Below are 15,441 nucleotides of genomic sequence, written 5' to 3' on the forward strand. Positions count from 1 at the left end.
GGCTAATGGAGCCAAGGACTGGGAAAAATATGAAAGAAAGCTACACCTTACCTGTGGCATCTTCTCAGGCAGCCAGTCAGATACCAGCTCTCCTCCGGCATCATGGATCAAGTCAGCACCGTCGATCAAAAGCACCAAAGACTGGCGCCGTTTCAGCAACTTGGCCACCGCATGGAGAAGGCATTCAAATTGGGTTATCAGCCCTCTGTAAGCAAAAAATAAATCTCTCTCTTTCCTTCTTGCAAGATCAGGATTAATTCAGTATTTCTCAACCTTGGCTACTTGAAGATGTATGGATTTCAATTCCCAGAATGCCCCAGCCATGTGATTGACACTGATAGGGCAAGCCATTAGAACAGGGGTAGGTAACCTTGGCTCTTTTATGACTCGTGGACTTCAACTCCCAGAATTCCTGAGCCAGCATGGCTCAGCTTAGAAACTCTCCCTTTCCCCTCAGCATGGCTGGCTCAGGAATTCTGGGAGTTGAAGTCCACGAGTCATAAAAGAGCCAAGGTTGTCTATCCCTGCACTAGAATATAAACTGAAAGCAAACCCCACCCCTTACTAGCACTGATAATGTTACCTAGTTTGGGTAATGAAAAGTCTGCAAAAAACAACTCAACCGAGTTCAGAGAGCACCAAGGACCCCTCATTAACCAATTGACTGGGAATTCTGGGTTTTGTTGTTGTGTCACACTTGCAGGGCAGAGGGCAGTCTTGAGGCAATCTTCTCATGATGTCCAGCATCTACCTAATCAAGCCCAGATCTGAAGAATTAGGACTCTACCAACCTGTAACTTCTAGGTGGGGTTGGTGGGTTCTCTAGCAACTTCCTCAGCAAGGCACAGAGATGGTCTAACACAACTTGGGCTTTGGTCTGATTGGGTCCTGCCTTGGTGAAATGGGCTACAACATGATACTTGGGAGGAGGGCCTTCTCCTTCCAGCGGCACCATCTTCCCGAGCTTCTCTGCAAGTGCTGCCTGTGGAGATGGAAAGAAAAGGAGAGAAAGCTTCAGCTGTGGGTCCCAGCCAACATAACAATCCCTTCTATAATTCCATCAAACCTGGAACTGAAGTAGTAGTAGTAGAAGTAGTAGTAGTAGTAGTAGTAGTAGTAGTAGTAGTAGTAGTAGTAATAATAATAATACCAAAAAAACTGGAGCACCACTTGAACACCATTGGCATTGACAAATTCACTATTAGTCAATTGCAAAAGGCGGCCTTACTAGGAACTGCTTCCATCCTGCGACGATATCTGTAATACCATCAAACATCCACATCTGCCTATCCCAGGTCCTGGGTAAGGACTCGATAGGTAGACAAAATGCCAAATCCAGTCTGAACATCTGGCTGACTGTGCGATGATCCATAATAAATAATAATAATAATAATAATAATAATAATAATAATAATAATAAAAGTTTGAAGGGACCTTGGAGGTCATCTAGTCCAACCCTCTGCTCAAGCAGGAAACCCTATACCATTTCGGACAAATGGCTGTCCAGTCTCTTCTTAAAAGCTTCCAGTGTTGGAGCATTCACCGCTTCTGGAGGCAGGTTGTTCCACTGGTTAATTGTTCTAACTGTCAGGAAGGTTGCTTCTCTCCTTGATTAGTTTCCATCCGTTGCTTCTTGTCCTGCCTTTGGAGAATAGCTTGACTCCCTCTTCTTTGGGGCAGCCCCTGAGATATTGGAATACTGCTATCATGTCCCCGCTTGTCCTTCTCTTCATTAAACTAGACATACCCAATTCCAGCAACTGTTCCTTATATGCTTTAGCCTCCAGTCTCCTAATCATCTTTGTTGTTCTTCTCTGTACTCTTTCTAGAGTCTCAACATCTTTTTTACATCACGGTGACCAAAACTGGATGCAGTATTCCAAGTGTGGCCTTACCAAGGCATTGTAAAGTGGTATTAAGCGGCCAAACCTCAAACACCAAAACAGTCACCATTTCCTCTCAGCTGAAGTATTCTCTCTTAGGGAGCATTTCAGTCCAGCAACTCCAGTTTTAACAAAGTACAAAAGTCCATCTTCCATAGAGAGGAATAAAAAATGCCTCAAGCTCTTCCCCAAGACCATTTCTCTCTTCTGCATCTCCAGAGCTAGCAGGAATAAATGTCTAATATAGGCAGTCCTCGAACGTATGACCACAATGAGGCCCAAATTTCTGTTCCCGAGCGAGACAGTTGTTAAGTGAGTTTTGTCCCATTTTACCATCTTTCTTACCACAGTTGTTAAGCGAATTGTGGCAGTGGTTAAGTTAGTCACATGGTTGTTAAGTGAATCTGGCTTCCCCAATTTCCCAGTTGCAATGGTATGGCTGTGAAAGTTGGACCATAAGAAAGGCTGAGCGCCAAAGAATGGAGGCCTTTGAACTATGGTGCTGGAGAAGATTCCTGCGAGTCCCCTGGACTGCAAGGGATCAAACCGGTCAGTCCTAGAAGAGATCAACCCCGACTGCTCTTTAGAAGGCCAGATCCTGAAGTTGAAACTCAAGTACTTTGGCCACCTAATGAGAAGGAAGGACTCACTGGAGAAGGGCCTAATGCTGGAAAAGATTGAGGGCAATAGAAGAAGGGGACGACAGAGAATGAGGTGGCTGGATGGAGTCACTGAAACAGTAGGCGTGAACTTAAATGGACTCCAGAAGATGGTAGAGGACAGGAAGACCTGGAGGAACGTTGTCCATGGGGTCACGATGGGTCAGACACGTCTTTGCAATTAACAACAACAACAAATTGACTCTGCTTGTCAGAAAGTCGCAAAGGGTGATCACATGACACTGCAATAAATATGAGTCAGTTGCCAAACGTCTGAATTTTGATCACATGACCATGGAGATGCTTCACCAAGTGGGAAAAAGGGTCATAAGTCACTTTTTTCAGTGCTGCTGTAACTTCCAACGGTCACTAAACGAACTGTTGTAAGTCGAGTACTATCTGTACTTGACTCTTTTCCTTCCCCTCCTCCAAACTACTAATATTTCCTGTTGCATACAGGTGATACTATTTTTATCACACCAGAACATATTACTGGAGCCATGGTGGTGCAGTGGTTAGAATGCAGTACTGCAGGCTAATTCTGCCCACTACCAGCAGTCTGATTTTCACCAGCTCAAGGTTGACTCACCCTTCCATCTTTCCAAGGTCAGTAAAATGAGGACCCAGATGACTCTGTAAACCATTTAGAGATGGCTTATATACTAGAGGGATTATAAAGAGAGGGCTTATATATTATGAAGGGGTATATAAGTCTTAAGTGCTATTGCTATTCATTCATTCATTATGATTTTTACTTCCTAATGGGTAAGTGGGCCAGCACTACCTCGTGCCTTGCTACAGATTGTTGGGGGGGCCATATGCTGACTCTGTAAACCCCTTAGAGAGGGCTGTAAAGCAGTATGAAGCAATATTAATAATAATAATAGTAGTAGTAGTAGTAGTAGTAGTAGTAGTAGTAGTAGTAAAGTTGGAAGGGACCTTGGAGGTCATCTAGTCCAACCCCCTGCTCAGGCAGGAAACTCTATATCATTTCAGACAAATGGCTTGGAGCATTCACCGCTTCTGGAGGCAGGTTGTTTCATTGGTTAATTGTTCTAACTGTCAGGAAGTTTCTCCTTAGTTCTAGGTTGCTTCTCTCCTTGACTAGTTTCCATCCGTTGCTTCTTGTCCTGCCTTCAGGTGCTTTGGAGAATAGTTTGACACCCCCCCTCCCTCTACTCTGTGGCAGCCCTTCAGATATTGGAATACTGCTATCATGTCCCCCCTCATCTTTCTCTTCATTAAACTAGACATAGCCAATTCCAGCAACTGTTTCTTATATGCTTTAGCCTCCAATCCCCTAATCATCTTTGTTGCTCTTCTCTGTACCCTTTCTAGAGTATATAAGCCCAAGTGCTATTGCTATTGTTATTGCTGCATACTGAGCTTCCATATCTTGTCCCAAGTTCTCCAGATCTCCCTTTACTCACCAAGAAAACTGTCTTTCCCTGGCCAGGTTCACCGCTCACAACGTAAAGCTTGCCACCACGCATCTGAGCCGCTGTGGTATTCAGAAGCTTCGTCCGGGCACAAAATCTCCTTTGCTGCAATTCTTGGAAAGATTCTTGCAGAGCGTTTCCTTCTTCTTCCTTTGAGTCTGTCGTGAGTTCAGATTCGCCTCCCTAAATTGAGAGGTGAGAGACATAAAGCTCAGTTTATTTCTAAATAAATTTTCTTGACAACGTTTAAAAAGTATCCCTGAAGCTAGACTATAGCAGAGCTTTGACAAAGTTTTGCAGATATGAGGGGTCTTGGTACTCTCTGAGATTAGTTGCTTTCTTGCAGTGCTGATGTTACAGTGGCGTTCAGTACAGTTCAGTATAACTGTCAAGAAATTCGTCAAATTTGGTACTCAATGCATTTTGACAAGAAAATTTTGTCCCGGTCCTTGCCGTTTGCTTGGTACTCCATGCGCAAGCTAGAAATTATTGGTGTTGTTTACCTCATGACCCTCTACCCTTTCCAGTCAAAACAAAGGGTGACACAGTACATCTTGCCCTGTGTACATCACATTGAAGTCTTATCTTAGCTTCTGTGGTCATTTTGAGTATTTTTGCCCTTTTTTCCTCATCAACATAGGTAAAGTGAAGTTTTTATTTTATTTAATCTTACGTATTCATTTTTAGGTTTATTTCTCAGGCAATGATATATGTCAAGGTAATAATTTAACAGCTAACCAGTTTATGTAATGTGAGATGTGTGATGTAATGTTGGGAATGACTCAGCAAGGTCTAAGTCCCTTTAAGAGCCAGCTGGATCTGTCTCTCTTTAAGAGCCTCTGTATAAAAGGGAAGGCTCCGCTGCTGTGTTCGTTCTCTTTTGTTTCCTACTGTGTGTTGGAGATTGCTGTATTAGCACATGTATGTATATTGTTCCTGGGGTATGATATTGTAGATAGTGTAAGATAAACCACCATTTAATATAGACCACTGTGTCCTTTCTTTAAGGAAGAATTTTTGCCTTGAAGTTCTTTTGATGGGTTTCATCTATCGCAGGGATGTCAAACTCAATTTCATTGAGGGCCGCATCAGCATTGCGATTGCCCTCAGGGGGCTGGGTGGGTGGGGCCAGGGTGGCTGCGGCCTACTGGGTGGGCGGGGATGGAGTGGGTGTGACCTATTGGGTGAGTGTGGCCAGCTCTACATCATTCGCGTCAAGGATGCCTGTGGGAGCCTGGGTAGGAGTGGGATCTGAGAGTCTCTGGCAGAAGGGGGTGGGAACAGGGCAAGGGCCAAGGCATGGTCCACTGGAGGAGCCTCACTGTTCCTCTCAGGCCAAGCGGGGGGGGGGGCTTATGGAGCTAAGACTGAATGTGTTTCAGCATAGATGGCCCCCACAAAATTGTACATTGGCTCCCAGAAGGGGCCGTTCCCTCACTGTTTCCAGGATGGCTTCGCGGGCCACATGAAACCACTTCACGGGCCACATCCGGCCCCTGGGCCTTGTGTTTGACATGTCTGATCTATTGGAACCTTGACACCACTGTTTACTGTGTTTACTCCTGGGTTATCTCAGCGCAATATGGCTGCGCATGCTCTGACAATATATAACCCTATCTTTTTACATATTGTCTTAAAATGTGCATTACCTTTGGTTTGAGAGCACATTCAATTTATTTACATTAGTCCTTATGGGAAAAAATGGTTTGGTACTCATCATTTTTGGTACTCATTGTGTCTCTCGGAACCACTTAATGACGAGTGTCTATGGAGATTTTCAGTCATCCAGGTCATGATTGTCCCAAAGGTGCTTTTTCAGGAGGCAACTGGACTTTCTTGTTTTTCTTTGAAGATGTTTTGCTTCTCGTCCAAGGATCTTCTTCAACTCTGACTGGATGGTGGGGAATGGAAGGATTTATACTCCTTGCAGACAGTTGTTGAGGCCATTTGGAGGTTTATCTGTGTCATCAGGGTCCTCAACAACTGTCTAAAACAGGACTTTTCAACCTTTTCACCCATTGTACCACTTTTAGGATATGGCAATATCCAGTTACCACCAGTCGCCTAGCAAGGTGTCAAAAACTTGAGGACCAAAAAAAAAAAGGAAAAAAGTGATGTACAGGTAGTCCTTGACTTACAACAGTTCGCTTAGTGACTGTTCGAAGTTACAATGGCACTGAAAAAAGTGCCCTCCAAGCCACAGCCAAGCAAGACACCTGCTGCCCGCCCAGCCACGTTCTTCCTCCTGTCCGAGGTTTTCATTGTTGTGAGCATTTCTCTTGAGGATTGGCAGCGGGGGTGGGGGGGTGTTTGGTTTTTATCCCCCCATCTGTTGGGTGGTTGCAGCAGGTTTTGGTCACTTCACATGGCCCTGGGACACTGTGATCGTCATAAATATGAATCAGTTGCCAAGCATCTGAATGTAAATCAGAAGACCCTGGAGATGTTGCAACATTCCAGCTGATCGGCACTTCTTCTGGGCTCAGCAGAGCTCCAGCTGGAGCCTGGGGCTGATCCTGGCGCTTCTGCTGAGCCCTGACAGCCCTGCAGCTCCAGCCATCTCTCACTCAGGCTTGTGCGGTGCTGCCACCGGTTCAGCTTATTCCCCTTCCCCCCTACCACTTTTCTAGGATGGTCACGTGCCACCTGCCAGATGCCAATGTACCACAGGTGGTACCCGTACCACTGGTTGAAAAGCCCTGCTCTAAAAGAATGCAAAGGACCAGCTGTCTGCCAGGAGTACAAATCTTTCAATTCCCCACCATTCACTCAGAGCTGAAGAAGCTTCTTGGATGAGAAGCGAAACATCTTCAAAGAGAAACAAGAAAGTTCAGCTGCCTCTTGAAAAAGCACCTTTGGGATGATGAGTACCGAGGTACCACCGTATGAGGTTTGGTAATGAAACGTTTGCATGAAAACAACCAAGCCACAGAGAGCACCTGAGCTACAAATATTCTGCTTTTTGGTAGTTTGCAGATACCTCAATGAAGTGGTGCTGGAGGCATTTCCACACATCCCGCAAGACTCTGTGTCCAAAATCTTCAAGACCTTTCACAAAAGGCTGACCTTGGGCCAGTCCACCCCATTGACAGGAATAGCTACAAAAAAAAAAAAAAAAGAGAGGTCAGGTTAGGACACATTATGGATAGTCCTCATTTTATAACCATTCATTTGGAGACCATTCGAAGTTACAACGGCACTGTCAAAAAGTGACATATGATCATTTTTTTCACACTTATGACCCCTGTAGCATCACTGCAATCATGTGATCAAAATTTGGACAACTTGTGTTTATTTATGATGGCTCCAGGGTCATGTGATCCCCTTTTGTGACCTTCTGACAAGCAACATTGGTGGGGAAGACAGATTAACAACTAATTTAACAACTGCGGTGATTCACTTAACCGTGGTGAGAAAAAACATAAAATGGGGGGGAAACTCACTTAACAACGATCTTGCTTAGCAACAGAAATTTTGGGCTCAAGTGTGGTCGTACGTCGAGGACTACCTGTATGTTCTCCCACTCACTCAGCAGCTGTCGCAGAACATACACAAATGTCACTCCCTTTACCTGCTAAGGACGGCCAAGCTTCCATGTTTCCTGAGATGTTCCTTCAGATCTGCCATGCGTTGGGCAGCTTCTTCTGACTCAGCTCCAAAATCTTTCTTCCATGCTTCTGGCACAGAGCTGGAGAGATCAAGAGAGACAGACAGCTCAAAATGTATGATTAAGACAATCCAGCCCAGTGTGAGAATTTGCTGTTGGGATTTAAAAGCACTTTTTGAAGGTGTGGAAAGAACTGGAGACAAAGGGCAAGGTTATTAATCTGGCGGTGCAGTGGTTAGAATGCAGCATTGCAGGCAAAACTCTGCCCACATCCTGGAGTTCAATCTTGATGGGCTCAAAGTTGACTCAGCCTTCCATGTTTCTGAGGTTGGTAAAATGTGGACCTAGATTGTTGGGGGCAACATGCTGACTTGTAATCCACCTAGAGAATACTGTGAACACTATGAGCCACTATATAAATCTCAGTACTATTGCTACTTAAATCTAAACTGTATACTTAATAAAAAGGATAGACTGATCTTGCAGAAAGGAATAGGCAGCCTTGATTGACTTTAAAAATAACTAACTTGATTACTGCATTCTAAGCACTGCACCATCAGGACTCCTAGTAAATTGAGACTGGTGTATAAGACCTGCAAGTTAATTGATAAAAACAATTTACCCAAGAAAATCAGGTTCTCGTAGATAGAAGAATGCCCTAGATCCTGCTGAGGGATCATTGCTACCATTCAGAAATTGAACAGCCTCCAATTCGGTGATGGAGCGGCCCGGTGGATATGTTTTCACCTGCAGAGAAAATATTCAAAGAGTAGCTCTTATTCTGAGAACCATCTCAACAGCTGTTTTGTCTTTGATCACATTTAGCCCTGGTTAAGTCTTGGTTCCCTTCATTTTCTGCCTTTCCTGTCAACACTGACTAATTAAGCCCACTTATTAGGCCCACAGTACTGTCTTATGTCTAAGTATATTTACCCACATTGTACAGCTATACTATTATTATCCTTCTCCTCTTCTCTACTGCCCGCTTCTATTGGTATCGTTATTATGACTATTATTACTCTGTTGCTTTGCATGTACACTGACAGCTTCTGCACCAGAGATAAATTCCTTGCGTGTCTAATCACACTTGGCCAAATAAAGTATTCTATTTTGTTCTGTGTTGCTCTACTCTGCTCATTCTAAACTAAGTCTGCTTCTATGTTATTTCTATGGACCTTCTCCTAACAATTGTTGGAGCCACTAAATCCCACCAGACCTGTCTGCTGATAAAACATACACTATGCATCTCTCTGCCGACAATAGGCAAGTCCTAAATCACTGCCTCCTGCACATCGAATTGATGCTTACTTTTTTTGTTCATTTGGGAAAGGAAATTTTCACTTAGCACTTTCTATGATCAGTGTTTCTCAACCTCAGCAAATTTCAGATGTGTGGACTTCAAACTCCCAAGAATTCCCACGCATCTTCAAATTGCTGAAATTAAGAAACACTGTTCTGGATCATCAACATCCCAGATGCTGGCTGGGAAAATTCTGGGAGTTAGAAGTCCACACATCTTGCTGAGATTGAGAAACACTGTTCAGGATCATAACATAATAATAATAAAGTTGGAAGGGACCTTGGAGGTCATCGAGTCCAACCCCCTGCTCAGGCAGGAACCCTACACCAGACAAATGGCTGTCCAGTCTCTTCTTAAAAACCTCCAGTGTTGGAGCATTCACCGCTTCTGGAGGCAGGTTGTTCCATTGGTTAATTGTTCTAACTGTCAGGAAGTTTCTCCTTAGTTCTAAGTTGCTTCTCTCCTTGACCAGTTTCCACCCATTGCTTCTCGTCCTGCCCTCAGGTGCTTTGGAGAATAGCTTGACTCCCTCTTCTCTGTGGCAGCCCCTGAGATATTGGAACAGATCCCAAGGTCACATCAGCATCATCTCTCACCCATGCATACTGCGGTTCCTCCGGCAAAGAAGTCTCTTTCGGGACAAGACCGTAGCGTTCCCCAAGGATTCCAATGAAGAGATCACTCCGGGAGACTTCGGACAGACACAATTCCACCTGCCTAAAGAGACAGAGGCCTTGGTGACTCTCTTCTCCCACTCCTCAGTTCTGCCTCGATCCCATCCCCTTCCTAGATGTACACGGGGAAGGTAGAGCTACACAAGGTGACCATGCTTATTTAACAGATTTTGGTGTCTCAGCACATTGAAGAGACACGGATGCTCTGCTTCTTCCTTTGCAGAGTACAACAATGAATTCAGTGACCATTCAAAGTTACGACGGCACTGAACAAAGTGACTTATGACTGTTTTTTTTTACACTTACGACCGCTGCATCATCCCCACGGTCACGTGATCAAGATTCGGATGCTTGGCAACTGCCTCATATTTATGATGGTGGCAGTGTCCCGGGGTCATGTGTGATCATCTATTGTGACTTTCTGGCAAGTGAAGTGTCCTTAACTTAAAAAACTGCAATGATTCACTTATCAACTGTGGCATGAAAGATCGCCACCACTGTCTTAGTCAATTCCATTCATTTAACAGAATAACAGAGTTGGAAGGGACTTTGGAGGTCTTCTAGTCCAACCCCCTGCTCAAGCAGGAGATGCTCTACCATTTCAGACAAACAGTTGTCCAATCTCTTCTTTAAAATCTGCAGGACTGGAGCACTCACAACTTCTGGAGGCAACTCGTTCTACTGATTAATTGTTCTAACTATTAGGAAATACTGTTAGCCTTTTTTCTTTAATATGGATACTGATTTACCCGGCCCGCCTCCTTCTCCATAAACAACCCACATACTTGTTTCTCTGGCTCTCGTGTTCTGTGATTCCCCAGCGCAAATCAATCTCCTGGATTGCTAAGCAGAACTTGGCGGCTCGTGCACGAAGCTCGGGAAAAACAGAGCGAATAAGCAGGTCACGTTCACCGTGCATATCCCGGAAAGTAGAGGAGACGAAAATCCTCACAGAGCGCCACCTGCTGGAAAACAGGAATCAATACCCAATTCTCCATCCAGAACAGTGGTTCTCAACCTGTGGGTCGGGACCCCATTTGGGGTCGAACGACCATTTCACAGGGGTCGCCAAACAACGCAGTCTGCAGTCTGCCATTTTTCCCCCCCTTTTCCTTAGCTGTGCTACTCCCTTTTATTCTATTGGCTTTTGAAAGCCAATAGAATAGACTCTCTTGAATAGAGTCTAATTCTATTGGCTTTCAAAAGCCAATAGGAATTGTCCAGGCTGTCTCTGCCCTGCTGAGCCCGCCAAAAGTTCCATTCTGCAAATGGTGCTGCACCAGTTGAGTAGTCCTCGACTTACGACCGGTTGGGGGTCGCGGCATTAAAAAGGTTGAGAACCATTGACCCAGAGTAACTCGTGGTCTTTCTCGCTACTTCCCCTTAACCTCACCTGTTCTGGGGGACAGGTGTCAAGGACACAACTCCAGGTTCCTGCTCAGCTGTCGCTGTTCGCCGTTGCTTGGGCAAGCCGTGAATCTCGTCAACTTTGTCAACATGTTCTAAGAACCGGGAATTGCCACATTCAGACATAAACCTGGCCAAAGGAAGAAAGGTCTTTTACAATCTAGAATTTCCCAGCAGACCGTAAAGCATACAGACACCCATCAGCTACCGAGATTTCTGCTTTCGTTCCAACTGCTTCTTTAAACAACCACTAGCTATCCAAGCTTATTGATAGCCCTGATGGCACAGTGGTTAGAATGCAGTATAAGGATGGAGATTCGTTCTCTAAGCTTGTGGGTTGGTTTCTGAATGAGTCATTACCAGGCTAGGTAACATCTTCAGAAGAATTTAGAATGCAGTATTGCAGGTTAACTCTCCCCACAGCCTGGAGTTCGATCCTGATGGGGCTCAAGGTTGACTCAGCCTTCCATCCTTCTGAGGTTGGTAAAATGAGGAGCCAGATTGTTGGGGGCAATAATCTGAGAATTGAGGCTTTTGAATTATGATGCTGGAGAAGACTCCTGCGAGTCCCTTGGACTGCAAGATGATCAAACCAGTCAATCCTAGAGGAGATCAACCCTGACTGCTCTTTAGAAGGCCAGATCCTGAAGTTGAAACTCAAATACTTTGGCCACCTAATGAGAAGGAAGGACTCACTGGAGAAGGGCCTAATGCTGGGAAAGACTGAGGGCAATAGAAGAAGAGGACAACAGAGAATGAGGTGGCTGGATGGAATCACTGAAGCAGTAGGTGTGAGCTTAAATGGACTCCAGAAGAGGGTAGAGGACAGGAAGGCCTGGAGGAACCTTGTCCATGGGGTCGCGATGGGTCAGACACGACTTTGCAATTAACAACAAAATAAATTGCCCAGAGAGTGCTCTAAGTCTAAAGTACTGTGGGGCAGTATATAAGTTTAAGAGCTATTGCTACCATGTTTCCCTGAAAATAAGGCCTGGTCTTATATTAACTTTTGCTCCAAAAGTTGCATTAGGGCTTATTTTCTGGTTAGGGCTTATATTTGGGGAAATATGGTACTAAATGAATCCCTCTGGCTGACAATCTGAACTGGGGCTTATTTTGGGGGTGGGGCTTATATTGCAAGCATCCTGAAAAATCATGCTAGGGCTTATTATCCAGTTGAGTCTTATTTTCAGGGAAACACAATATTATGTAAACTCTCTTTAGTCTTTTCTACTGTGGAATCAGCCTTCCGTGATCCACCTTAAAGCAATCCCATAACAAAGTGTAATCATTCACACCTCACACAAACCATCCACTTTTATTTCCACCCACTGGTTTAGCTCCGAGGCTTACCTGAACATTTGCTCGCTGAAACCATGGATTACCACATCCTTTCTGGATTTAAAAGTTCTCTTCTCCCTAAAGATGGAAGGCAAAAAAAGTGTTCCTTTAGTTGCACAGTGCAATGCTACTTCAGAATTCTGTTTAACTAGACAACCTGTGCCCCAGTTGGGTTATTTCCGAAATATTCCTTACCTAAACAGAAAAACAGAAGGAACAGAGGGAGGCAAAAAAAAAAGCAGTGGGAGCAACTTTCGGACTTCCTGAAAGCTTCCCCATTGACTTTCCCTGTAGGAAGCTGGGAGGGAGTCTGGAAAATGATGATCACATAAGCACAGCTAACTGTGGTAACATGGCAGCCTGAAGCAGGCACAACTTTGCCAAATTTTAATCCCATGGGAACCGTGAATTCCGGATTTTTGGATGCATTTGGTTAGTCCATTTGAGGTGCATGGATTCAAAAATTGTAGCCCAATGATCCACTGTTTATGCCAGAGGAAGGTGTTCTGTTCCAGCCTATTGCCATCCTTGTTAACTTCACAAGGACCAAACCCCTGCTGCTGCAATAGGCTGGAGACTTGCAAACAAAAACAAGACCCCCTTTTAATATTGTAGACAAACCTGTCAAATACAGCAAACTTAAGTCCAAAAGAGCACGATGAAAAACAAACAAGAAATCACAAGAGAAGTCACAGATCAAGATTCCAAGACGGGGTTTTCAAAGGGTTGCCTTCAGCAACCAGCACCACCCACACCTCCTCCCTTTAATTAGCAGTCCTAAGGCGGTGCCTCCCCTTGCCGCTTCTTCTTACTTTGGAGGTGCTTCATTGACCTCTGTTGCCTTACTCTGGCTAATCGACGCCGCCTGCGTGCGTCAATTAACAAGTCCATCTGTTGTGATCCTTCCAAGTCTGATTCATGCTCCTCACCCAGCTGAGCTTCATCAGAAACACGACTGGAGGGCCCAGGCTCTGCATCCAACTGTACTTCAGAGTCTCCCTCTGGCTCTGATGCCCCCCCCAAATGCCTCCTCCACCTCCTCCTCAGATTCCTCCGACTCAGCTGTTGGGAGCACAGGCTGGCACGGAATCACAACAGAAGGTTACAAACAATCAAACAGACACAAGAGTTTTAGCAGTATATAGCAGTGATGGCGAACCTTTTAGAGACCGAGTGCCCCCAAACTGCCCTGCCCCTGGCCTGCCCCTGCCCTGCTCCACCCTCACCCCACCCACCCTCAGGGCCATCCATGGCCTGCTGCAGATCGCCCAGGTGGCCCTGCAGCGCCATGGTGGCCATGCCCTCCGCCCGTGCCCCGCAGCATCATCTGCTGCCCAGTTGCCATGTGCTTGGCTGCGCTGCTCCAGCAGGCTGAACCCGGGGGCGACTCTCCTCCAGGGGGGCTGCTGGTGTGGAGGGAGCTGCGGGGGGAGGCGGGGCTGGGGCGACGGCATGCGTGCCCACATAGAGGGCTCCGAGTGCCGCCTCTGGCACTCGTGCCGTAGGTTCGCCACCACTGGTATATAGATTTCAGTCACTCAGGGTGAAGCGCTTCAGAAAGGGTCCATCAAGAGCAATGGTTCTCAAACTTTTTAATGCCGCGACCCCCAACCGGTCGTAAGTCGAGGACTACTCAACCGGTCGTAAGTCGAGGACTACTCAACTGGTGCAGCACCGTTTGCAGAATGGGACTTTGGCGGGCTCAGCAGGGTAGAGACAGCCTGGACAATTCCTACTGGCTTGTGAAAGCCAACAGAATTAGACTCTATTCAAGAAAGTCTATTCTATTGGCTTTCAAAAGCCAATAGAATAAAAGGGAGTAGCACAGCTAAGAAAAAGGGGGAAAAAATGGCAGACTGCGTTGTTTGGCGACCCCCGTGAAATGGTCGTTCGACCCCAAATGAACCACTGATCAAGAGGAATAAAAACAAATGAACAGTCTAAGGCAGGATGTCTATGGAGATTCTCAGTCATCCAGGTCATACTTGTCCCGAAGATGTCCCAGATTATCCAGGTCATACTTGTCTCAAGCTCCCATTTGGCAGTTTATCTGTGTCGTCAGGGTCACCTGAGTAGTGCAAATGGGTGTGGAGCCTTCTTGGAACTGCTGAAAGGACTGTGTTGTAGACTGGAGATAGATGATGTCGGATCCCTCCCGGTCTGTTGAGAGCGGGCTGTTCAGTTTTGACATAGGTGGCCTCTTTGACCCCCCTTTCAAACCAAAGCCAAAATTGAACAGCCCTCTCTCAACAGAGGAGGAGGGATATGGCATCATCTATCTCCAGTCTACAACACAGTCCTTTCAGCAGTTCCAAGGCTCCACACACATTTGCACTACTCAGGTGACCTTCAGGACACAGATAAACCTCCAGGTGGCCTCAACAACTCTCTAAAAGAATGCAATTGATCAGCTGTTTGCAAAGAATATAAATCCGTCCATGCCCCACCATCCAGTCAGAGCTGAAGAAGCTTCTTGGATGAGAAGCGAAACGTCTCCGAAGAAAAACAAGGAAGTCCAGTTGCCTCGTGAAAAAGCATCTTTGGGCCTAAGGCAGTGGTTCTCAACCTTTTTAATGCTGCGACCCCCAACCGGTCGTAAGTCGAGGACTACTCAACTGGTGCAGCACTGTTTGCAGAATGGGACTTTTGGCGGGCTCAGCAGGGCAGAGACAGCCTGGACAATTCTATTGGCTTTTGAAAGCCAATAGAATTAGACTCTATTCAAGAGAGTCTATTCTATTGGCTTTCAAAAGCCAATAGAATAAAAGGGAGTAGCACAGCTAAGGAAAAGGGGGGAAAAAATGGCAGATTGCATTGTTTGGCGACCCCCGTGAAATGGTCGTTCGACCCCAAATGGGGTCCCGACCTACAGGTTGAGAACCACTGGTCTAAGGCAAGAAGCACTCTCTCTTTTTACCCTGGCTCAGCACAGATGTTGATGAAAAGGCAGTCTGGGGCAATATGGTGGCGATATGTCTGGAGACAAGAACCGCTGAGTTCCTCAACATCACTACTTAGCAAGAGAATCGTATCAACCTGGAGTTGGGAAAGAAAAATAAGAGCTCTGTAACACGCAGGGACTCATCACGCTGACCTGCACATGTTAAAACTCCAAGGCAACGGCTTGTGTC

General features: G+C 45.7%; 1 protein-coding gene across 5 annotated transcripts in view; it reads right to left on the reverse strand.

Moving 5' to 3' along the window:
- Nucleotides 1-15,441, reverse strand: part of TEP1 (telomerase associated protein 1) — a 101,204-nt gene that overhangs the window by 46,540 nt on the left and 39,223 nt on the right. For 4 of the 5 annotated variants that reach the window (XM_039350104.1, XM_039350102.1, XM_039350100.1 and 1 more), the window contains 11 exons: nt 15,228-15,346; nt 12,323-12,388; nt 10,956-11,099; nt 10,348-10,527; nt 9,485-9,605; nt 8,211-8,335; nt 7,553-7,669; nt 6,962-7,079; nt 3,973-4,164; nt 792-982; nt 52-205 (listed from right to left, as the gene is read on the reverse strand). In XM_039350104.1, the coding sequence (XP_039206038.1) occupies nt 52-205; nt 792-982; nt 3,973-4,164; nt 6,962-7,079; nt 7,553-7,669; nt 8,211-8,335; nt 9,485-9,605; nt 10,348-10,527; nt 10,956-11,099; nt 12,323-12,388; nt 15,228-15,346 (1,527 nt within the window). The remainder of the gene's footprint in view (nt 1-51; nt 206-791; nt 983-3,972; nt 4,165-6,961; nt 7,080-7,552; nt 7,670-8,210; nt 8,336-9,484; nt 9,606-10,347; nt 10,528-10,955; nt 11,100-12,322; nt 12,389-15,227; nt 15,347-15,441) is intronic. The other variant, XM_039350103.1, reaches the window with a different exon arrangement.

Source organism: Crotalus tigris, unplaced genomic scaffold, assembly GCF_016545835.1.
Source record: "Crotalus tigris isolate CLP2741 ecotype Arizona unplaced genomic scaffold, ASM1654583v1 scf7180000018306.2785112, whole genome shotgun sequence".
In the NCBI taxonomy this organism is placed as follows: Eukaryota; Metazoa; Chordata; class Lepidosauria; order Squamata; family Viperidae; genus Crotalus; species Crotalus tigris.